At 42.5% G+C, this 23,912-nt stretch overlaps 2 protein-coding genes and 1 pseudogene across 9 annotated transcripts in view; 2 read left to right on the top strand and 1 right to left on the bottom strand.

Annotated features, from left to right (window-relative positions):
• Positions 1-11,055, bottom strand: part of ak6 (adenylate kinase 6) — a 28,836-nt gene extending 17,781 nt beyond the window's left edge. The window contains exons 1-2 of the mRNA XM_088376902.1: positions 10,899-11,055; positions 10,664-10,730 (exon numbers count right to left, since the gene is read on the bottom strand). Of these exons, the coding sequence (XP_088233028.1) occupies positions 10,664-10,691 (28 nt within the window). The 5' untranslated portion in view covers positions 10,692-10,730; positions 10,899-11,055. The remainder of the gene's footprint in view (positions 1-10,663; positions 10,731-10,898) is intronic.
• Positions 4,250-4,946, top strand: LOC148398502 (E3 SUMO-protein ligase ZBED1-like; annotated as a pseudogene).
• The window catches only part of rad17 (RAD17 checkpoint clamp loader component), a 99,940-nt gene continuing 87,015 nt past the window's right edge, over positions 10,988-23,912 (top strand). For 6 of the 8 annotated variants that reach the window (XM_088376893.1, XM_088376895.1, XM_088376898.1 and 3 more), the window contains exons 1-3: positions 10,988-11,140; positions 12,234-12,453; positions 20,354-20,428. In XM_088376893.1, the coding sequence (XP_088233019.1) occupies positions 12,328-12,453; positions 20,354-20,428 (201 nt within the window). In that variant the 5' untranslated portion in view covers positions 10,988-11,140; positions 12,234-12,327. The remainder of the gene's footprint in view (positions 11,141-12,233; positions 12,454-20,353; positions 20,429-23,912) is intronic. The other 2 variants (XM_088376894.1, XM_088376899.1) reach the window with 2 other exon arrangements.

Raw genomic sequence — 23,912 nt, forward strand, 5'->3', positions numbered from 1 at the left:
TTCTTGCAAAATAAGTTGGAGTGAGCGAATCTCTAACACAGGGGACAGCCCAGGACAGAGATCGCTCTCCTGACCATCTTATTTAGTCTCCACCTTCAGCATTTGGAATAAACCACTTTGGCTCACCGAATCAAAAGCTTTGGTAAGATCAATGAATGCAATATGAAGTGGAGTTCGATGTTCTCGACATTTTTCCTGTAGCTGGCGCAATGAGAAGATCATGTCGACTGTAGATCTTTCTTTTCTGAATCCACACTGTGACTCCGGATACACACGGTCAGCTAGGACCTGTAGGCGGGCAAGGATAACACGGGCAAAGACCTTGCCAACTTCGTTCAGTAGAGAGATACCACGTTAACTATCACAACTACCACGATCTTGTACAGTGTAACAATCTTTGCGTCCTTCATATCCTGTGGTACTTTGCCGTCTCTCCAACACCAACACAGGAGTTCGTGGAGTGGTTTCAGAAGTGCTGGTTTTCAGCACTTGATTGGGAGGTATTCCATCTGCACCAAGAGACTTCCGACATGCTAGACTCTAGCAGCTAGAGCATCAATGGCCTTGCTGAGCTCATCTAAGGTTGGTTCACAGTCTAACTCGTCCATCACAGGAAGGTCTTCTAACGTACTGATTGCGTCTTGCGAAACTGACGATGGATTGGCATACAAGTCGAGGTAGTATTCTACCCATCTCGCTAGCTGTTTGCTTTTGTCAATGATGACTTCACCAGTCTTGGATTTTATGGGCGCATATTTCTTCACTAATTTTCAAGTAGCTTGTTTGATGCCTTTGTACATTGCCCTGACGTTGCCATTAGTTGAGGCATGTTGAATGGTCTCTGACAGCTGGATCCAGTGGTCGTTCGCGCAGCGGTGGGCTGTTCTTTGGACGTTACCCTGTGCAGACTTCAGTTCCTGCAAGTTTTTTGTAGATGGGTGCTGCTTGTACTTGTTTTATATATGTATATATACACACACACTGCTAAAAAAAAATAAAGGAACAGTTTTTTATCAGGGTATGGCATGAATTCAATTAGACTTTTCTGATAAGGTTTTGGTCAGGTACGTGGCAGAAGGGGTTGCTAATCAGTTTCAGCTGCATTGGTGTTGATGAAATTAACAACAGGTGCACTAGAGGGGCAACAACGAGATGGTCCCCAAAACAGGACTGGTTTTGCAGGTGGAGGCCATTTCAAGTTCCTCCCGCTTGATCTTTTTTAACTGTTTTTCCACAAGTGTTGGCTTTAGCTAGAGTCATTATCACGACTGGGAGCATGAGGCTATTTCTTAACCCTCCTGAAGATTGTCCAACTCCTCCAGGATGGCACATCCATGCGTGCTGTTGCAAGAAGATTTGATGTGTCTCCCAGTACAATCTACAGAGCATGGAGGAGAGTCCAGGAGACAGGCAGTTACTCGAGGAGAGCTGGACAGGGCCGTAGACAGTCCTCAGCAGGACCGATATCTGCTACTTTGTGCAAGGAGGAACAGGTTGAGCACTGCCTGAGCCCTACAGAATGACCTCCAGCAGGCTACTGGTTTGAATGTCTCTGCTCAAACAGTCAGAAACAGACTTCATGAGGGTGGCCTCAGGACACGACGTCCTGTAGTGTGCCCTGCACTCATTGCTCAGCACCGTGGAGCTCGATTGGCATTTGCCATAGAACAGCAGAATTGGGAAGTCCGCCACTGGCGCCCTGTGCTTTTCACAGACGAGAGCAGGTTTACCCTGAGCACCTGTGATAGACATGATAGGGTCTGGAGAAGCCAAGGAGAGCGCTATGCTGCCTGCAACATCATTCAGCATGACCGGTTCAGTGGTGGGTCAGTGATGGTCTGGGGAGGCATTTCTATGGAGGGACGAACAGACCTCTACAGGCTAGAGAAAGGCAGTCTGACTGCCATTACGTATCGGGATGAAATCCTTGCACCCATGGTCAGACCCTACGCTGGTGCAGTAGGTCCTGGGTTCCTCCTGATCCACAACAATGCCCGGCCTCATGTGGCAAGAGTATGCAGACAGTATTTGGAGGATGAAGGAATTGACACATTTGAATGGCCCTCACGATCACCTGATCTAAATCCGGTAGAACACCTCTGGAACATAATGTTTCAGTCCATCAGACGCCGCCACGTTGCTCCTCAGACTTTACAGGAGCTTACTGATACCCTTAGACCAGACCCGGGCAAAATACGGCCCGTGGGCCATATCCAGCCCTTTGTGCGTCTCTGTCTGGCCCGCAATCATAAATTACATTTGATTACAACTTAATAAATCATAATTAAAAAAATCAGTGTCGTACATGCAATACAACTGTGCTGCTTTTATTTTGAAAGGCGTCGCACTTCCGTGTAGCGTGCGTGCATGTGAGCTGTGCGTGTAGTTGAACAGCGCAAAGTAATGCTGCCCTCAAAATGTGTGCTGACGCGAAGAAAAGAAAAGTTTTTTCACCAAGACATGGACTGCCAAGTATATCTTTACAGAACTGAAAGGTAAACCCGTGTGCCTGGTTTGTGGCACACAGGTCGCTGTGTTTAAAGAATATAATTTGAGTCGCTACTACACGACCAAGCATGAGGAAAAATACAGAAATCTGTCTAATAAAGAGCGCGCAACAGAGGCGGATGCATTGCTAGCAAAACTGCAAGTCCAACAAGGACTTTTTATCAAACTTCACACCCACAGAGATGCAGCGGTCAGGACAAGTTTTGTCATTTGCCGCAAAATTACCAGAAAAAGTAAGCCGTTTACCGACGGAGAGTTTATTAAGGCGTGCTTATTGGACTCTGTTGCACTGATATGCCCGGAGAAAAAGAGCACATTTGAGAATGTGTCACTCTCCCGACGTACCGTAACAAGGCGGGGTGAGGACACATTGATATGTTTCTATAAATGTGTTGAAATTCACAGTTTGAGGAAAACTTAAAGAAATTAAGAATAAATTGTAGTGATTAATAATTTTTTTATTTGACCTATACACCACAATTTAACATAGCCTAATATAAATACAAACAGAATAATTGTAGTCTTCTAATTACCAGTACTAGCTATTTAAAATAAATTATTTAGTGCATATTACAATGGAATAAAGTTGAGCAGGTTTAAATTATCGTTGGTGTGGCCCTCTGACATAACTCAGGTTTTTCATGTGGCCCCTTGTAAAAATTAATTGCCCACCCCTGCCTTAGACAGATCTGGGAGGACATCCCACAAGACACCATCCGTTCTCTCATTAAGAGCATGCCGTGACGTGGTCAAGCATGCATACAGGCTCGTGGGGGCCACACAAGATATTGAAAATACTTGGAATACGTGGAAGAATCGAGAACGATTCGCAAACATCCAAATTCCGATTATTTAAATATGCCAAGTAAAGCGGAACTAAAATATAGTAAGCGCATTCTCCGAGACGCTATGCGGAACGGACCGAGAGCACAGTGGCACACTCAGCACACTTCCGCAGTACACTCCTCCAGAAAAAAAACAACTAACATGGCTGAGCTTGAGATATTCAACCCACTTCGCCGAGGGATCCGACCTGCTCCTGAAAATTTAAAAGCAGACATGTGGAATCATTTTGGATTCTATAATGTTGACGGAGGAAATGAATTGGAGAACAACCTACGTTGTATGCAAGATTTGTCGTGCTAAAATAAAATACTTTGGAAACACAACGAAGATGAGAAGTCACACAGCACGATTCCACCCTACAGAGGAGGTGGGAAAGCCTGCTGCTGCTGTTGCTACTAGCAGCCAGAGAACAATTGAGGACGCTCTGAGAAAGCTGCCAAACACATCGCAAAAGGCCAAGCGAATTACGAAAGGCATGGCGGAATTCATTCCAATGGGTTTGCAACTGTACTCGGTTGTAGAGAATTGGGGATTTCGGAGAATGATGGAGGCAACGGAGCCGAGGTACGTCATCCCACCCTGACGCTATTTCACCGACATGGCCGTCCCGGCACTCTACAAGCAGACTAAAGCAGAAATAACATCATCGCTGTTAAATGCAGACCGAGTCGCCGTTACATGTGATGCGTGGACGTCTGTAGCCACCGAGTCATTTGTTACTCTAACTGAGCATTTCATAACCGATGAGTGAGAGCTGAAAGCACACGTGCTTCAAACAAGAGTAATGCATGAAAGCCACACGAGTGCTAATATGGCTGAACTGCTAAGCAGTGCTTTAAATGAATGGAACATCGCAAATAGAGAAGTTGTTCTAGTTACAGACAACGCAGCTAATATGGTTGTCGCTGCCCAGATGGGTAACTTCAGCCATCTCAAATGGTACGCCCACATGCTGAACGTTGCGGCTCAACGTGCCCAGAAGGTGCCAAGTGTGGCCAGACTGCTAGGAAGAGTGAGACGCATCGGCACTTTTTTCCTCTGCAGCACAGTCGGTGCACATCAGCTTGAAGAGAACCAGAAGCTGCTTAACATCCCCAAGCGCATACTGAAGGTAGACTGCTGTACTAGATAGAATAGTGCCTTTGAGATGGTGAGCAGGTTTTTGGAGCAGCAGCCTGCCATCACCGCCACACTCCTCTCCCCTCAAGTGAGAAGATCAGAGAAAGACCTATGTACACTCAGTGAGGCTGATGTCACAAATGCTGAGGATATCATAGCAGCCCTCAAGCCCCTCAAGGATGCAACAACCGTCATGTCAACAGAGAGAAGCCCCACCATTTTTCTAATTGCTCCTCTGCAAGCTAAACTCCTCAATGAGACAAAGGACAGTCCTGGGATGTCTCCACTGGTCAGGGAAATAAAGAGAGCCATACCTCAGCAAGAGATACAGCAGCAAGCAGGAGAAGCAAACTCTTCACATAGCTGCTGTCCTTGACCCTCGGTTTAAAAGCTTGCCCATCCTGTCGGAGGACAGAGAGGAGACCTATGACAGAGTGGCTGTTGAGGCTGCTGCACAACTCCAGGTACCGTAATTGCCGGACTATAAGCCGCGACTTTTTTCCAAAATTTTGGACCCTGCGGCTTATAGTCAGGTGCGGCTTATATAAGATTTTTTTCGTGATTTTTGTGATGACTTGATCACTTTTACTCTTAACACTATTATATACAGTAAAAGCTACAAAACAAACTGACAAATAACTCGTTTTCAAATCAGACGAGTAAAAACTGGTCAAATATTTCTAAAAAAAGCTATTATTAAAAGTGAAGACAATTTGCAATTCTAGTAATGACACACAAATTTGATGCACAATTTGTCTTCGCGGGCCACATAGAATGATGTGGTGGGCCGTATCTGGCCCCCGGGCCTTGAGTTTGACACCTGTGCTCTAAACCCTTTCTCTTACTCTGCCATATCACTCAGAGATTACACAAAGCAGTGGCGCTGTTTGGACAATCTGCATTGTAATTGTACTAAGTTCATCTTGTTTTTCCTTTTTTTAATCACTTCACTGGTTTCTTTTAAATCAAACAAGTTGTTTGATAATAACTTGTTTGATATAAAAGAAACCAGTGAAGTAATCTGCATTGTATTAAAACCCAATCAATCAGCATTTAAATTCAATTCTTCTGACATTTTGCTCACCAAAAACAGGTTGTAATGAATGTGAACTTTTAATGCATTTTATTCAGAAGGTTACTTTGAACCTTAAACGGCGGCGCGGCGTACTTATGGATTTTTACGGCCTCCGGCCTCCAGGAGGCGCTCTAGCAAGAAGCAAGAACGAGACAGGCGAAGAAGAGATAATGCGCCGAAGAAGACGTGCTAGTTTTTGTTTACATTTCGCGCATCACGCGATCAAGACGGACATTACTGAAAGGAAGCCTTTATACACAAACCGTCATCATGGGGGACAAAATAAATGCATATGATGCAGCTTTTAAGCCAAAGGCAGTCGATGTTGATGACATTATCTTGTGTCTACTCTGGAGCGTACTTATGGATTTTTACGGCCTCCGCTCTCCAGGGGGCGCTCTAGCAGGAAGCAAGAATGAGACAGACGAAGAAGAGATAATGCGCCGAAGAAGACGCGATCGTCTCGCGCATCACGCACACACCCACGTTAACACAAAGACAGGAAGCTTTTATACATAAACCGTCATTATGGGGGATAAAATAAATGAATATGATGCCGCTTTTAAGCTATACGTGTCGCTCGCTAGTTTAATATAATGTAGCACTTCGTGCATGAATAAGATTAGCATGAACAGAACCTCTTCACACTCGAAAAAATGCATAAAACCGACGACGAAAGAGACTGAGAAAGTGTGAGGCGAAGGATATCTAACGCCATTCCAATCGGACACTAAGGAGGAAGACTTGGTTTCAGTGCACAGGAGGAAGATGAAGACGGCTCTTTTTGTACTTTTACTGGTATGTTTTTTTTAACCAGCCCTGTTCGTGCTGTGCTACCGTGTTGCTGCTGTGTAACCGCCGCCATTACCGCCGCGTCTCAGTGATTTTGCTGTGTTAATTCCGTGTTGTTGTGGTATTACTGCCGCGTCGCAGGCAGTGTTTGGAAAGAAATGTTAAGGTATGTTATTAAAGCTTTAAAAAAAACTTTCTGTGTCCAGTCTTTCTTTGCTAATAACTCGCGTGCACACTTCCGCGTTGCTGCGGTACTACTGCTGCGTCACAGGCAATGTTTAGAAAGACATGTTCAAGTATGTTATTAAAACGTTAAAAAGGCTTTCTATGTACTGTCTTTCTTTGTAAAAAACTCGTGTGCAAGTGCGGCTTATAGTCCGGTGCGGCTTATGTAAGAAAAAAAAAGAAATATCCCTAAATTTTAGCTAGTGCGGCTTATAATCCGGTGCGGTTTATAGTCCGGCAATTACGGTAATTCTGAAATTTTTATTATGTTGTATTATATAATATTCCCTGTAAAGTGTTACGCTGTGCATATTCTGCATAATATAACATTTATTTATTTTGTACATAATTCAATATCAAATTCAGTCATTTGTATCAAATTAACAATTAAGTAGTGATAAACATTTGAGCCTTTTTGTTTACACGAAAAGGCCTTTTTTTTTATGTTAAACAGCTGCGGAACTTGCAGTGATGCTGGTGCTTTTAAAGAGAGGGACCATTATTGCTGTCCAGAGTGGCAAGTACATAACTTCCAAGTCTTGTTATGTGGTGAATAATCTCAGGGAGGAAGTGGATGTTGTCTGAATCCCCATTAGCCAGGGCAAGTAACCTGCTCTCCTCACATATTTCTGTCAGCCACTGTCGGACATTAGTATGGATGTGCTGATTTAATGCATCACCTGGTTCTTGTCCCTCAACTTCCTCATCTGAAATGGGGACAAATTCTTCTGCGATTTGCGCTCTCGAGTATTTCTTGCACTTTTCTGATGGGATAGGGGCTCCAGAACTGTCATTACCCTTTGTTTCACTCAATGCCACAATGGTGATAGCACGAAAAAGTTCTTTTGCATGTTGCAAACATTGTGACTTAAGAAGCTGTGCTATTGACCTGACAAAGAAATCCTTAACACGAGGTATTTTGTTTTTCACGCAGTCCCATCGGCAGATCATCTTAATGCAGAGTGCTAAATCTACCCTGACAAAACATGGGGGTAGATGTCCAAGTTGATTCCCACGTAAAATGTTAAAGCACTCATTGATGTAGCTCTTCAGATCAGGATGAGGGGTAAAAGCCTTGACGAGAGCTCCAAGAATCGCCAGAGAAAAGTCACTCACTGCTTCTTTAGGAACAGGTGCACCTGCATGGATCCATTCTTTCAGCCACTGTGTGATAGCATTAACATCATGCTTCTCTGACAGCATCTGCACGACAGGGACACTGGAGCTGGTATGGCCTGTCATAACACCCTGATACAGGAAGATATGGCCAGACATGCCATTCGGTCTCATCAGTGTTTTAACTATTGAGCCAGTTGCATCAACACATAATATTGGGAGGGATTTCTTCAGGCTCTTGTACACATGCATTTGTGTTTGACTCCAATAGTGACTTGTCAAGTCCAATGTCTTTTATGCTGTCACTGTGAGGTGCACTGTATTTCAACATCTGCAATGAGAAAACTGGATTTTTGTCACCTAATGCCAAATCATTTTTCTCTTGATTTGCCTTGCGCAGGGTGGCCACATTTAGCAGGTGGCTTAGCTCAGAGTCTCCGAAGTCCATCAGTTTATTTGCCTGTGATGCCCGCCATACATGTTTTTCCGCTTTCTGTCACTCACTGTTATTAAATCTTCGTAGATAGATGCGCACTTGTCGCTTGAAAAAGTTGCATGTCTTTGTTTTTCGCCACCCTGTTGCGATATGTCTTACCGGCCTGCAGAGGTCACTTTGCATGGTAATTAGTTGGATAATAAATGTGTAAGAATTGATGAGTTATCAGGATGTCAAGTGAAAAATTGTTATTCTAAAATACGTACATGACAGGGGGTTAATGAAGATGCATGATTTTAATAATGAAAAATTGCAATGGCACAAACAAATGGTTAATTAACAATCCATGGAGCAAGGATTTGACATCTCTAGAAAATAAATTAATATTAAATAAATGACAAATTGAATGATTCACTGAGTGCAAACTAAATTTTTTGCGGCACAAACAATCGGTACCATTTTGGGTCCATTTGGAAGTGAATGGGGGGGCAGGGCTACGTGACGTTATTGCTATAAATTAACGAACAGTACCATTTTGGGTCCATTTGGAGTAAAATGGGGGTCTGGGTGACGTCATTGCTATAAGTATAATGTGTAATATCTACGAAACCGTAGCAGCACAAACATTTTTACGGCACAAACCAGCACAAACAAACGGTACCATTTTGGGTCTATTTGGAAGTGAATGGGGGGACGGGGCTACGTGACGTCATCGCTATAAATTAAATGTGTAATATCTATGAAACCGTAGCTGCACAAACAAAAATTTTTGCAGCAAAAACGAAGAACAAATGAATGGCACCCTTTTGGGTCCATTTGGAGTAAAATGGGGGGCTGGGTGACGTCATCGCTATAAATTAAATATGTAACATCTACGAAACCATAGCAGCACAAACGCAAATTTTTGCAGCACAAACGAACGGTACCATTTTGGGTCCATTTGGGGTAAAATGGGGGGCTACGTCATCGCTATAAATTAAATGTGTAATATCTACGAAACCGTAGAAGCACAAACACATTTTTTTGCGACACAAACCAGCACAAACGAACGGTACCATTTCGGGTTCATTTGGAGCAGATGAGGGGCTGGGTGAACTCTGGATGACCTATAAAATAATGTTTCATAACTAAAAAACCATAGCAGCACAAACATTTTTGCAGCACAAACCAGCACAAACGAACGATACCATTTTGGGTCCATTTGGAAGTAAATGGGGAGCTGAGTGACGTCATCACTATAAATTAAATGTGTAATATCTACGAAACCGTTGCGACACAATCAAACATTTTTACGGCACAAACCAGCACAAACTAAGCACAAAGGAACGGTACCATTTTGGGTCCATTTGGAGTAAAATGGGGGGCTACGGCATCGCTATAAATTAAATGTGTAATATCTACGAAACCGTAGAAGCACAAACACATTTTTTTGCGACACAAACCAGCACAAACTAACGGTACCATTTCGGGTTCATTTGGAGCAGATGAGGGGCTGGGTGAAGTCTGAATGACCTATAAAATAATGTTTCATAACTAAAAAACCATAGCAGCACAAACGAACGATACCGTTTTGGGTCCATTTGGAAGTAAATGGGGAGCTGAGTGACGTCATCACTATAAATTAAATGTGTAATATCTACGAAACCGTTGCGACACAAACAAACATTTTTACGGCACAAACCAGCACAAACTAAGCACAAAGGAACGGTACCATTTTGGGTCCATTTGGAGTAAAATAGGGGGCTGGGTGACGTGGTCGCAATAAATTAAATGTGTAATATCTACGAAACCGTAGCAGCACAAACGAAAGTTTTTGCAGCACAAACGAACGGTACCATTTTGGGTCCACTTTTGGGTGAACTCTGGATGACCTATAAAATAATATTTTATAACTAGAAAACCGTTGCTCCACAAACGAAATTATTTTACGGCACAAACCAGCACAAACGAAACAGACTATTTTCATTAAATTTTGCGTGGGGTGGGGGGCCAGCTATACGCAGGTGTTGAAAAGTATTTTCAAATCAGTGTATTTAGTTTTTATTTACATTTTACACAATTTCACAACTTCAACCGAATCCGGTTTGTAAATGACTCGTCTACAAGTGAAGAAAACCCAATCGCAAATTCACATTGTGGCGGTTTAAAAACACTTAGTTCTCTGCGTAACTAAGGAAAAATGATGTGACGAAAGTAGCGCCAAAATGCTGCCGAAAATAAGGCGGATGTTGTCGCGTCAGTACTGCCAGTTAGTGAGATTTACAGAAGCAAGCCGATTTCCGTAAGATGCCGTCACGGCGGGCGTGCGAATGCTCGCGAGTCGCCGAGGCTAACGCCCCCCCAATATAAACAACATGTTGTCAACGAATTTACACGATTCACGAGAATGATACTTTCGACGGAAAAAAACACACGGAAATCCGCAGATCCGTGGAAAATTCTCATCCCTGATAAATGCGTCGCTGTTGTTGCTGTATTACTTTTGTCGTAAATGTGATCTACAAAGACAAAGACACAAAAGTAACATGGTCGAGGCTTTAACGAACCTGTTATCAAGATGTTTGGTTGTCTCATTTTTATACAGAGCACCCAACGCGTGCCGTTAACAGCAACCTGAAATTCAAAGTAAATAAATATATAAATAAATCACATGCTACGGTGTTTGAAATATGGTCCTAAATATTTGCTTTGACCAATTGAAAATAAATACATAAATCACATGCTATGGTGTTTGCAATATTGTGCTAAATATTTGCGTTTGGCATTACTTGACATACTGACCTGGAAAGATAACACCAGGGATAGCTCTGCAGTAATTTACTTTGTCAGAAGTCTCGGGTGAAATTGCCTTTGCACATAAAAACGTTGCCATAAATTGATATGTCAACGCAGTTTACGTTAACTGTCGCACAATTTACGACACATTTGCCGTAAATCGATGTGTCAGTGCAGTTTACGTTAACTGTCGCGCAATTTACGACAATTTTCGTCGTCAGTCAGAAGTACCCTGCGCAATCATAAAGGTGAGAAATATTGCCACCTTTTCATTGTCGAATTTCATTATAGATAATGTGGCTTGCTGAGTACGTTTGACTAAAGGTAGTTTGATTTGGTAATATTATCCTCAACCTATTTTTGATTAGGCATAGGGGAATTAACTCCACTAGATTGTTGTGAGACGTAAACTATGGGGAATGTTGCGTGTAATGTAATGAAAACAAATGCTGAAAATTATGACGGCTCATTCCGGTGTGCTCCTTTTTGTTCCCTTGTTATCAAGCACCACAGTCATGTATGGAAAAGTCGTCATGAGAAGAGAAAGTTGCTTCAGGCGGTCATTTTTTAAAAGTCCTAATATAATCTAATATAATAAAGTCCTAGGCTATAAATGGATATTATGGTAAAGTCAATCCCTAGATTTGGGCAGGTGACTTGCATCCTAATTCCAGTGCCCTTTCTTGAAACCAAACTCAAATAAATTGAGACACTCACACATCCATCTGAGGAGCAAATTCAGCAACAGATTTGTCCTCCCCCGTCAGAGCACAAATAGATTTGGACAGTCGTTTATTCCAGCTGCACTCCGACTCTACAATCAGGCCCGCAGGTGCGGGGAGACTTGGAGCTAGAGACTTGGGACTTTTTATCTGCACATGATGCACTTTAGTAAACTACCAGCTTGCACTGCATGTTATTGGACCAGCAGTGTGTTATATTTATTGCATTGTGAACTTTGTTTTTTCTGTTTGTCTTCCTCTTTTTTTTAAATGTCACGAGCTGTTTGACAACTAATTTTCCCCAGAGAGGACAATAAAGGTTTCAATCAATCAATCAATCAATCAATCAATCAATCAATCAATGCTGACTCCAACAGTCTTGGTTTGGCCATCAATTAGGGTGCCTCTGTTTCCCTTGGTGATAGTGTTTTAAGGAACGGGTAAAGGGACTGTGTGTGATGAATAAATACACATGATGTGGGCTGATTAATATTTGCATTTAAATGAAAAACCACAAACATCTAAAATATACTTTACTAATCATTTTATACTAATCTGAATGTGTGTTAGACAGAACTGCTGTAATGAAAAGTTAAGTGAAATGTGATCTGCCTTACAGGTGGGTGGATCCAGCATTCATTGATTTGATACGACATAACATAATTGATTCTAAAAAGATAAGGAGTCAAGTTTTGGGCCCCCAAATTGAACCAATGAGGCCTCGCACAAGGAAAGGAGAGACCGGCAGATCAGACCCTTGTACCATGTACCGACAGGTACACTCTGGCCACAAGGATAAGGATGAACCCTGGATAGACAGATACAGGCCATATTCTAAAGTAAGTATCCATACGTCTCACGCACATGCATGTTCACACACACGCACACACGCATACACCATGCATACAACACGCATACATGCAATTTTCACTATCGACATCAATATTTGGTTTGGTCTTTTCATACTCATTGTGAATCAATGAAATACATTTACATTTACTATTGATGAATGGTAACATGCGGCTCGGTTGGCGCACTGGTTAGCACGTCCGCCTCACAGTTAGGAGGGTGCGAGTTTGATTACACCTCTGGCCCTCCCTGTGTGGAGTTTGCATGTTATCCCTGCGTCCGTATGGGTTTTCTCCCACATCCCATAAACATGCTTGAGCACTCCAAATTGCCCCTAGGTGCGGGTGCGAATGGTTGTTCGTCTCTGTGTGGCCTGCGGTTGGTTGGCAACCGGTTCAGGGTGTCCCGATGACTGCTGGGGTAGGCTTCAGCACGCCCGCAACCCCCATGGGGACAAAGCGGAAAATGGTTGGTTGGATGGAAACATATTTTACTTTATTTTGCATTTGTTAGCTCATATGGTTAACTGAAAATACCTTCAGTGTTCTACACTAAAAGTTGCTCACAGCCACTACATGACTGTCAGGCTGCTAGAAGTTCACTGAAGATAGCCCGATTGTACCAGTAGAAATTTCATAAAGAAATAAATGAACACATTCTTGCTCTTTAAATATGTGATATTAAATTGACTTAACCACTTCAGTTGGTCATCATCTTTAATAATTTTACTGTGCAGTGCATTTTTTGTACGCACCAGGTGGCGTTGTCACGTTACTAAAATTTCGACATTACTGTTACCTTTGACTATACCTGCATGAAACACCTCAATACCAATACTGTATTGCAAAACAGTTTTGCGAAGGTTTCGGGATGGAATGTAAGGTACAACCAGGTTGACAAGATAGGACGGCGCTAAGCCACGCAGTCTTTTATAGGTTAGTAAGAGAACCTTGAAGTCACATCCTAAGTGGACCGGGAGCCAATGCACGTTGGCAATTATCGGGCTAATATGATCAAACTTTCTCATGCTTGTGAGCAGTCTAGCTGCACTGGTTTGTACCAATTGTGGACTTTTAATTCTAGACTTAAGAAGAGCAGAGAACAATACATTACAGCAATCAAGGCGCAACGTAACAGACGTATGTACAGGGTCCAGCAAAATGATCTGACACATTTGTAGGCTTAATAAAATGCAAATAAATTAAAGAAACAAAAAAGTTTTTGTTTTTTTTTCCCCGAAAAGTACATATAACACAACACATTTGGTTTCACTTTGTTTCATTTAATTTTCGTTTAGTTTTCGAATAATTTTGATTCGTTTCGTTCCAGTTGCTAACATGAATTGGACCGGTGAGCATCGCACTTTCATTGTGGAAATGTTTATCAAGAACAAATCTGTAACTGTAACACAATGAGCATTCCATTTGCGCTTCAGACTTGGTAGACTGCTCGAAACCCGATCTTGTTATGGGTTACTAACTTCAGAGCCAGTGGATCAGCATTGAAATGAAAATCAACCGGCCGACCTCGCACCGCCAGAACTCCAGAAAATGTGGCAGTGGTAAGACCAAAATAACATTATTCGACAACAAAACAAAAATAAAATGCAATGAAACAAAAAAACAAAACAAAATGGCATGATATGTACTTATCAAAAATAAAAAATAAACATTTTTGTTTCTTTAATTTATTTGCATTTTATTAAACCTACAAATGTGTCAGGTCATTTTGCCGGACGCTGTACAATAATTTTAGCATCACGGGTTGAAATAACGAATCTTCGCAATATTTCAGCGGTCATAAAACACAGTTCTAGTTATGTTCTTAATGTGTTTTTGAAAGGAGAGATTTTGGTCAAATATAGCACCAAGATTGGTTACAACATCACTTTGGATAATAGTACATTTATCTAACCCAGCAGTCATCGGGCAGTAGGCGTGGGACACCCTGAACTGGTTGCCAGCCATATAGCAGGGCACACAAACAACCATTCACATTCGCACTCACACCTATGGGCAATTTAGAGTGTTCAGTCCGACCATCATGCATGTTTTTGGGATGTGGGAGAAAACCGGAGTACCCGGAGAAAACACACGCAGAAAACAAACTCTCAACCCCTGAACTGGGAGGCGGACGTGCTAACCAGTGCTCCACCATGTTGCCAAAAATATGTTGTCAAACCTGCACGTATTATATTTAAGCCACCGGCTTCCCATCAAAGGGTTAAATAAGCCGGGGGTAAAGAGACTCGTCTGAATTGCTAACCACCTTTATTAAATTAATTCTAAACGAATCAGTATAATATCTTTATGACGCCAATCCCTTTGAAGTCAAATGACGCTCGTGTCGAGTAACTTAAAATTGAGACACGTCGTCAGAATAACCGCGCCATACTGATGGCTCCCTTCTGTGATTTGAGGTTTTTGTAAAATTTCGGATATATTTAGGTGTCTTTAAGGCCTCAGGGATTCGTTATTTACACTAGTGCGCATTCGCCCCAGCTGATCTTAAGATAACCATTTCGAAGCAGATCTGACAACACCTGATGTTAAGGATTAAAGCTGTCTTCACTTTAAAAATAATTGAACGGATTTAAAGAATATGATAGGGAAATAAAGACAATTTTAAGTTCTAATTACTGCATATAAAACCATGCTCAACATAGTTAATACGAAATAATCGAAAACCGAATCAAGGATTAAGAACAAATTTAATGAATAAGCAAGAAAAAGAATTACGAGTCAAAAAACAACAATGAATTCCACTCAGCCATCTCAGAACAAAAGAGGAGACAAAAGGTCTAAAATCCTATTTGGTTGAACAAGTCGAGTGATCGGCTCTCCTTTGTTCCAAAATCCGAATTCCGTTTAAAAAGAGGAAAGGTCTGCCGATGAGTAGATTAGCCAACACCGTAACGTTGGCGTCTTCCCCTTTCTGCCCGAAGCAGCTGTCTCCTCTGCCTTCCTCGAAGCTTAAAATTTGACAAAGTCCAATTTGAAGACTCTGAAAATTCATCTTAGTAGATGATGGTTCAATCTCAAAAAGAATGAAAAAATTCATCTTCGTCAAAACGCCGTTCTTTACTCCGGGCAGCAACAGGGCCATCACCCTGACCAGAAAGAGCAGCTTCGCTCTGTGTCAGGATGACATATTTATAGGCTTCCCTTGCACGTGACTTCCCCTATAGGTCTCCCTGCACGTGACGGGGGCTTATAGTACGGAAATTACGGTATATCTCAAATAACAATAATATAAACAACAATTTTATCGAACCATCCGTGTCACTCCAAATCATTAAATAAATCGGAATCTTCGTCTTGTGTCACTTAAAAAAAGAAAAGAAAAGAAAAAACAACACAGCTGTTGACTACGTGGGCCGCTGACGTCAGACGACATATATCAAATAAATGTATTATAAACAACAATTTTAACAAACCATCCGTGTCACTCCAAATCATTAAATCCATCCGAATCTTCCCCCACTGTGTCACTTAAAAAAAAACAAAAAAAAAACCCAGCTATTCACTCCGGAACTACGTGCGCTGCTGACGTCAGCCTCGTCAGCCTCGTCGTCAGTTGCGGCTCCAATTATTCCACAGATCTACGGATATAACTATACTATACTAGAACTATATTGTAGTGTTACCAAAGTACCAGGCAAGACATGGGTTTGGTAACCGGCTCTTTATTTCACAAAACAAGAGCTCAACATGTATGTGTGCTCCAAGCAAGCACCCTGGGTCGCTCTTCCCCCCCTGCTGCCTTCACGGCCTCGCTAGACAATTGGAAACTACTGAAATCTAACAACATACACGTTGCTACTCTAAATAACTATAACATAAATAAGTTTATCGAACCATCTGTGTCACTCCAAATCATTAAATCTTCTGACTTCGGAAGTCAGTGAATGGAACTCATTGGCAGTGAGGCTCCAATTATTTAAGATTCAAGAATTTTTATTGGCCATGTTTGAGCATGCCAAACAAGGAATTTGACTTTGGTACATCTCAGCCTCTGTTCAACATTTAGGTGACTAACAACACTCAGGACATGTGCGAAAATTGACAAATATTCTCAAACATCCCCTGATCCTAAACTCCCAAGAGTTTCCACAGCCATAGTGCGCCTTCATGCGGTTTAAAGTGAAAATAACATGTGAAGTGATCAACTATACTGGTAAGTAAGTAATGTGTTAATGATCAAGTAAAAATTTGTGAATAATTTCACATATAAGTCGCTCCTGAGTATAAGTCGCCTCCCTACCCAAACTATAAAAACGCGACTTATAGTCTGAAAAATACGGTAGATACTTTACTGATCCCCAGCGAGGTGAGGGATTCATTTGCCAGCATTTAACTACATGACACGACAATATAAACATCGGACACGACAAAAACAATAACAAAAGAGAGGAAGAGAATAACTTATATTAAACAGATAGGTTATAATAATAATTGATAATGAAATAGATCAAATTAATAATAAACAGTGTCATGACTGTGAACGTGCCCCTTACCCCCGCGACGCGTTAAAAAGTCTCACTTCACGGGGAAGAAATGAACCCCTCAGCCTTTTCGTGGAGCAAGACGGTGTCAACAGCCTGTCACTGAAGCACTCCTCCACCCAGTGACATTGCTGTACAGTGGGTGGACGGGGCTGTCTTTGATGGACAGCAGCCTGGCCAACACCCGCTGTTCTGTGCCCGATCCGGTAGCTCCGTGCCCACAACAGAACCCGCCTTCCTCAATAATTTGACCAGGCGAGAGGTATCCCTCTTCTTGACGCTGCCCCCCAGCACCCCCCCGCAAAGAAGAGAGCACCCGCCACAACAGAACGATAAAACATGCGCAGCATCACATCGCAGACATTGAAGGACGCCAACCATCTAAGGAAGTACAGCCGGCAATGTCCTTTCTTGGACAAAGTGTCAACATGCGCAGACCAGTGGAGTTTGTCATCCAGCAACACTAAAAGATATCTTTAGACAGTCTCCATTGATAGTCACTGGCTCAGGACGAGGCTTGGGCCTCCTGAAATCCACCACCATTTCCCTGGACTTGGCGATGTTTCGATGCAAGTGGTTGGAGCAACACCAACCGGCGAAGCGCCAGTCCAGGCCTCTGTCCTCCTCCTCCCGTCGTTCTCTAATACAGCCAACAATAGCAGTGTCGTCCACAAACTTCTGCTCATGGCAGAACTCAGAATTGTACTGGAGGACAGAGATGCATTGGGTGAACATGAAGGGAGAGAGCACCGTTCCCTGCAGTCCTCCTACGCTGCTCCTCACCGTGCCTGAATTACAGCCTCCCATGCGCACATACTGAGGTCTGCCCATCGGGTAGTCCATGATCCATACCCTCAGGTGTGAGCTCACGTCCATCACCAACATCTTGTCACTCAGGAGCACAGGCTTAATGTGTTAAAGGCGCTGGAAAAATCCAGGAAAAGAATCCTCACAGCCTGTTTTCCCTTCCAGGTAAGAGAGAGCGATGCAGCATATAGGCAACAGCATCCTCATCCCTACATTCTCCCGATATGCAAATTGTAGAGGATCGAGACCATGCCGAACCTGAGGCCTGAGGTGGTGAGGCAGCAAACAGTTCAGAATTTTCATCACGAGAGAAGTCCTTTAGCTCCGCAGGTCGCTGCTTCTTCGGAACAGGGACAATGCATAACGTCTTCCACAGCTGAGGCACCACACCTTTCTCGAGACTGATGTTAAAGATATGCTGCAGAGGGTCACCCAGTTCCAGAGCGCAGGCCTTCAGCAGACGAGGAGAGACCCTGTCTGGACCCGTAGCCTTTCCAGGACGGAGTCTCCTCAGCTGCCCACTCACTTGAGCTGCCGTCACCCTGAGCAGAAGGGCATCACCCTCCAGCCTGCTGCTGAGTGATGGAGCAGGGATAGATTGGGGAGCAGAAGGGGCCGGCGGGAATGAGGGCAAAGACAAGCAGGTGTTGTCGAATCTATTAAAAACGTCATTCAGCTGGTTTGCCCTCTCCACACTACCACTAACTGACTTTTTGGACCTTAGCCGGTGATCAACCTCATCCCGTCCCACACCTCCTTCATGCTGTTCCGCTGAAGCTTCTGTTCCAACTTCTTCCTATCGAGTGACTGTCGCCACCTTGAGCCAACCCTGAGCTCCAGCTGCATTTGCTTGAGCTACCGCTCATCACCGTCCATGAAGGCCCAATTCTTTCAATTCAGGAAGACCTTGTTCCCACTCGTAGTCCACGGCTTGTTACTGGCATAGCAGTGCACTGTCCGTACTGGAACCACAACATCCATGCAGAAGTTGATGTATTCAGTGGTACAGTCAACAGCCTCCTCGATATCCTCAATATGTGGCACCAGCAACACATCCCAGTTAGTAGACCCAAAGTAGTCTCTTAGAGACTGCTCAGCCTCAGGCGACCGCTTCCTGAACAGGCGAGTAGTCTGTACAAAGGTACAGTCTTGTCCAAAGTCACATGATTTACCATATTTATTCTAATTATCACCCATATTCTAATAATCGCCCAGTGTGTGTTAGCGATGACATAAATAAAAAACATTGACACCTCTAATTATCGCCCATGCTGGTAAAAATTTCCCCCAAAACTTAAGTTTTCCTCCGCGACGGCATGCCGACGTCATTGCGCAAGTTTAAATATGACTGATTTGACAGCACATCAAATGTCCCTTTTAAATTGTTTTTCTCCATAAACTATGATACAATTACACTCGTCATTCCGCTACAATATCCTCACACAATTACGTTATCGGGGCGTGCGCTCGAACAAGACGATCGCGATAACATGACGTGCGCAACATGTGATGTGCGTTGGTAACGTGTCGCATCGATAGAGCGCTGTTAGAGGTAGATCAAAACAGCCGCTGTTCTAGTGTTAAGAACACCAGTGAGATGCAGGTATTGCATACTACGTAAGGAAAATATACATAGCGCCCATTTCAGTGCCCCTTGGCGATCAGACAAAAAGTGTTCTCTATTCATCGCCCGCCCCCCCCGTTGGACATAAACCTTCTCTAATTATCGCCCTAGAATAAATACGGTAAATCCCCGGAGATCAGCAGCAGCACTTCAGAGTGCTACGTCTTCAGGTCAGCAATCGCGGAGTGGACGTCGTCACACGCTACTCCTGTGTCAGCACGCGGAGGAACGTAAACAAGAACAGCAATGGCTTGTCCGAAGTCACCGGCCAGAGGACGCAGGCTCACCGCCAAAATTCAATGTCACTGCAGTAGATGGAAGTCTTGATGCACACATGCCCAGGGTGGCACCACCTAACATTCACATAGAGAGCGAGACTACCACCTTTACTCTCCCCACAGGCTTTGATATCTGTTGGCTCAGATCACGCTGAAGCCTAACGCTAGTATTTGGTATGCTCGCCATTAGCTAAGTCTAACAGGAAATAAAAATTACTCCCAGTTTAATTTTACTGTCTTTTCAACAGCAACATTAGTACTTTTAAGTTTTCTTTCAGACGTCTTTTCCTCGCTGGGCTCTGCCATGTTCTGGTTTGCGTGTATGTGGTTTGTGTTGGTGTTTCCACCCATTTTACAACTACTGACGCAACAAGCGTTCCCTGTCTGACTACAACGAAATAACCTGGCAATGGAAAATGAATGGAGGCTTTTATAGCAGCATAATATTGATTTAGAAGATCAATACTTAACAAGTGAGCATCGACAATTGATCGGGCGAAGAAATATTGCAGCATACCGCTATGTCGATATATTGGTTCACTGGTACTTGCTCCTACTTGGTCACTCCTTGGAAGAAAGGCCCAAGATTGTTCTATCACAGAGTTGTGTGCAAAGTACACTATGTTGAACTACAGCAGCTGTTAGCTTTCTTATGTTTAATGTGTTGTTTCCTGTAGGTTGATTTAGCGGTTCACAAGAAGAAGGTAGAAGAAGTGGAGAATTGGCTGAAACTCCACACAGAACCATCACAGGTATCACTTTAAGTTCTCATTCTCAGTTATAGAGCGAGGTAGGAGCCTTTCTTGAGCCTGCGTCATCTAGCTGCTCGTGTCCCACAGACTCATTTTTTATGGCAAAAATCCTCTGATTTCATGAAAAATGTTTCAACAACTCGGGATCTTCTTTTCCTGGATTTTTTAAACGCAGGCGTTGTGCGAACAAAGGTCTCGGGACAGAACATATTGTACAACTAGGGCTTAGTAAGAGAACTTTGAAGTCACATCTTGCGTGGACTGGGAGCCAATGCAAGTTGGCTAGTCCTTGTGAGCAGTCTCGCTGCAACATTTTGTACCAATTGTAGACCTTCAATACTAGACTTAGAAAGATCAGGGAACAATACAATACAGTAATAAAGGCGCGACGTAATAAACACATGTATAATATATATACCGTAATTTCCGGACTATAAGCCGCACCGGACTATAAGCCGCACCAGCTAAAATTCAGGGATATTTTAGTTTTTTTCTTACATAAGCCGCACCGGACTATAAACCGCACGAGCACATGAGTTTTTTTACAAAGAAAGACAGTACACAGAAAGCCGTAAAAATCCATAAATATGCCGCGCCGCCATTTAAGCCTCAGGGTTCAAAGTAACCTTCTGAATAAAATGCATTAAAAGTTCACATTAATTACAACTTGTTTTTGGTAAGCAAAATGTCAGAAGAATTGAATTTAAATCCTGATTGATTGGGTTTTAATACAATGCAGATGGTCCAAACAGCGCCACTGCTTTGTGTAATTTCTGAGTCACATGGCAGAGTAAGAGAAAGGGTTTAGAGCCCTTTGACGAAGGTCACCTCGCGTGCATTCCTACTAAAGCTCATAAAAGTCACAGGCAACACAGGCAGAATAAGCAGCAGCCATAGTAGTGTTTCAAAATAGTATTTTTGTTGTTGTTTTTTTCTTCAAGATACCGCACAACAGTGGTCCACAGCCTTTTTACGAGTGTATAAAAGTGATCAAGTCATCACAAAAATCACGAAAAAAAATCTTATATAAGCCGCACCTGACTATAAGCCGCAGGGTTCAAAATTTGGGAAAAAAGTCGCGGCTTATAGTCCGGAAATTACGGTAAATAAATAAAATCAATACATGTTTTATTATCTGAGGAAATTAATATTTTTTTTCATGCAGAAAAACAAGAAGACTCAGTCTATTATCACCTAAATAAATTACTCACAGTTCACACTGAAGGCAAAAGGGATGTGGAACAGGCTCCGTACAGATGCCTCAAGGAAAAGAAAGCATTTGACTCTGCGTGTCAGTTCACAGCAGCTGCAGTGCTGTGTGTATTTGGATTGGGGGCTCCGGAAGGCCTCCGCAAGGTTTCTTTTTTTTCTCTAGATTCGGCATGCAGATTAACCAGATGCACACAAGGACCAGACAGGAAGTCAGACATCAGCATGTCAGGTTGATCCAGTATATTTCAAAATAAAACATTTCTGTAATCTTTTTTTTTTTTTTTTAATTCATTAAAAACATTACGTATCTACAAAATAGAGACCTCCCATTTCAGAGAAAACAATGTTGTTGAACATATGAATAAAATTGTGAAATACGTATAAATACATTAAGCAATTAATAAATATGAATAAAAACACATTAAACATGACAAAACGACACTATTTAAACACATTGTTTAAACCCATGGTTGATGAGCCAAAGTCCTGGAAATAATATACAAAAAGCGTATCAATGTGAATGAAAGTAAAGTGTGGCCGTTGTTTACAAGTAGATCTGTATATACACGGTTCTTATTGAGTGAACTCAACTCTTCAGCATGAAGGGTTAATCTTGTGGTCTCGCAGGTGCAGATTTCCGGACACATAAAGCTCACGCACCCCACTCTGTGTGAATAGCAATCTTTAAGTATGCTGTACGGACACCATTAGTATCTTTACTGCTTTCAGTGTGAACTCTGTGTTAGTAATGACCCTGGAAACTGTTCTCCCACTGAAGGGAGATGTGAAATTAAGGTTGCATATTATTGGTCAACGTTAGATTAAAGGATACATACCCATATAAATTAAAGTAAATTTAAATAGATACAAATAAAATCTGTATGGGTAGTAAATAAAACAAAAGGAAAACTTAATATAGTTCTTTTGAAGTCTTGATAAATAATTATTACCGTATTTTCCGGACTATAAGTCGCTCTGGAGTATAAGTCGCACCAGCCATAAAATGCTCCAAAAAGTGAAAAAAAAACCCATATACAAGTCGCTCCGGAGTATAAGTCGCATTTTGGGGGGCAATTTATTCGACAAAATCCCACACCAAAAACAGTCGTGAACGAGCAACAACAGGCTAAACGTTAGCAACAACAGGCTAAACGATAGGTATGCTAACGTGACAAACACAAACAAAGAGCTGAGAACGGGCCTGACGTAACATATAGAGTGATTAAGGACAACTATTACATGAATAACATGTTTATAAAACCATCGGTGTCATTCCAATTCATTAGATCCATCGATCGTTCGATACAATAGCAACAGGCTAAACGATAAGTATGCTAATGTGACAAACACAAACGAGGAGCTGAGAATGGGCCTGACGTAACATATAGAGTGATTTAGGACAACTATTACATAAATAACATGTTTATAAAACCATCGGTGTCACTCCAATTCATTAAATCCATCGATCGTTCGATACGATAGCAACAGGCTAAACGATAGGTATGCTAACGTGACAAACACAAACGAAGAGCTGAGAATGGGCCTGACGTAACATAGAGTTATTAAAGAAAACGATTACATGAATAACACGTTTATAAAATCATCGGTGTCACTCCAATTCATCAAATCCATCGATCGTTCTTTGTCAACAATGGGTGCGCGCGGCTGAGGGCGCTTGCACTTCAAAATATTCCACAGGCTCATATAACGATAGATAAACTATATTTCAAATAACTATAATATAAGCAATAATATTATCAAACCATCTGTGCACTTTAAATCCATTAAATCCATCGATCAAATTCCTCGTCCTTTGTCAACATTGCCGCGCGTGCGCCCTGTCGTCAGCCTCGTCTTTATTCCACAGATCTAGTATATAACTATATTGTAGCGTTAACAAAGTACAAGGATAGACGTGGGTTTGGTAAACGGCTCTTTATTAAACAAAACAAACTTCCAAGCGTGTGGCGGCGTGGACTTCCAGACACGAGAGCTCCACGGCATAGGACCGGGCGTGCGTAATGGCCATGTCCGAGCCCCATGCACCGTTCGCGGACAGCCACTCGGCCGAGCGCCGGCCCCCGACTCAGTAGAGTAGGACCGGGCGTGCGTAAAAGCCATAATAGTTTTTCAAACCTTCTATGTCGCTCCAAATCCTTAATTCCTTCAAACTCTTTGTCCTCCGTGTCACTTAGAAATGATCACTGCTAATGATGCCGGTAGTCCTTACGTGGGTACGTTTGTCCTTTATGTAAACAACCAACGCGCCGCG

Source organism: Syngnathus floridae, chromosome 5, assembly GCF_059516105.1.
Source record: "Syngnathus floridae isolate MCC-2025c chromosome 5, RoL_Sflo_1.0, whole genome shotgun sequence".
NCBI lineage: Eukaryota > Metazoa > Chordata > Actinopteri > Syngnathiformes > Syngnathidae > Syngnathus > Syngnathus floridae.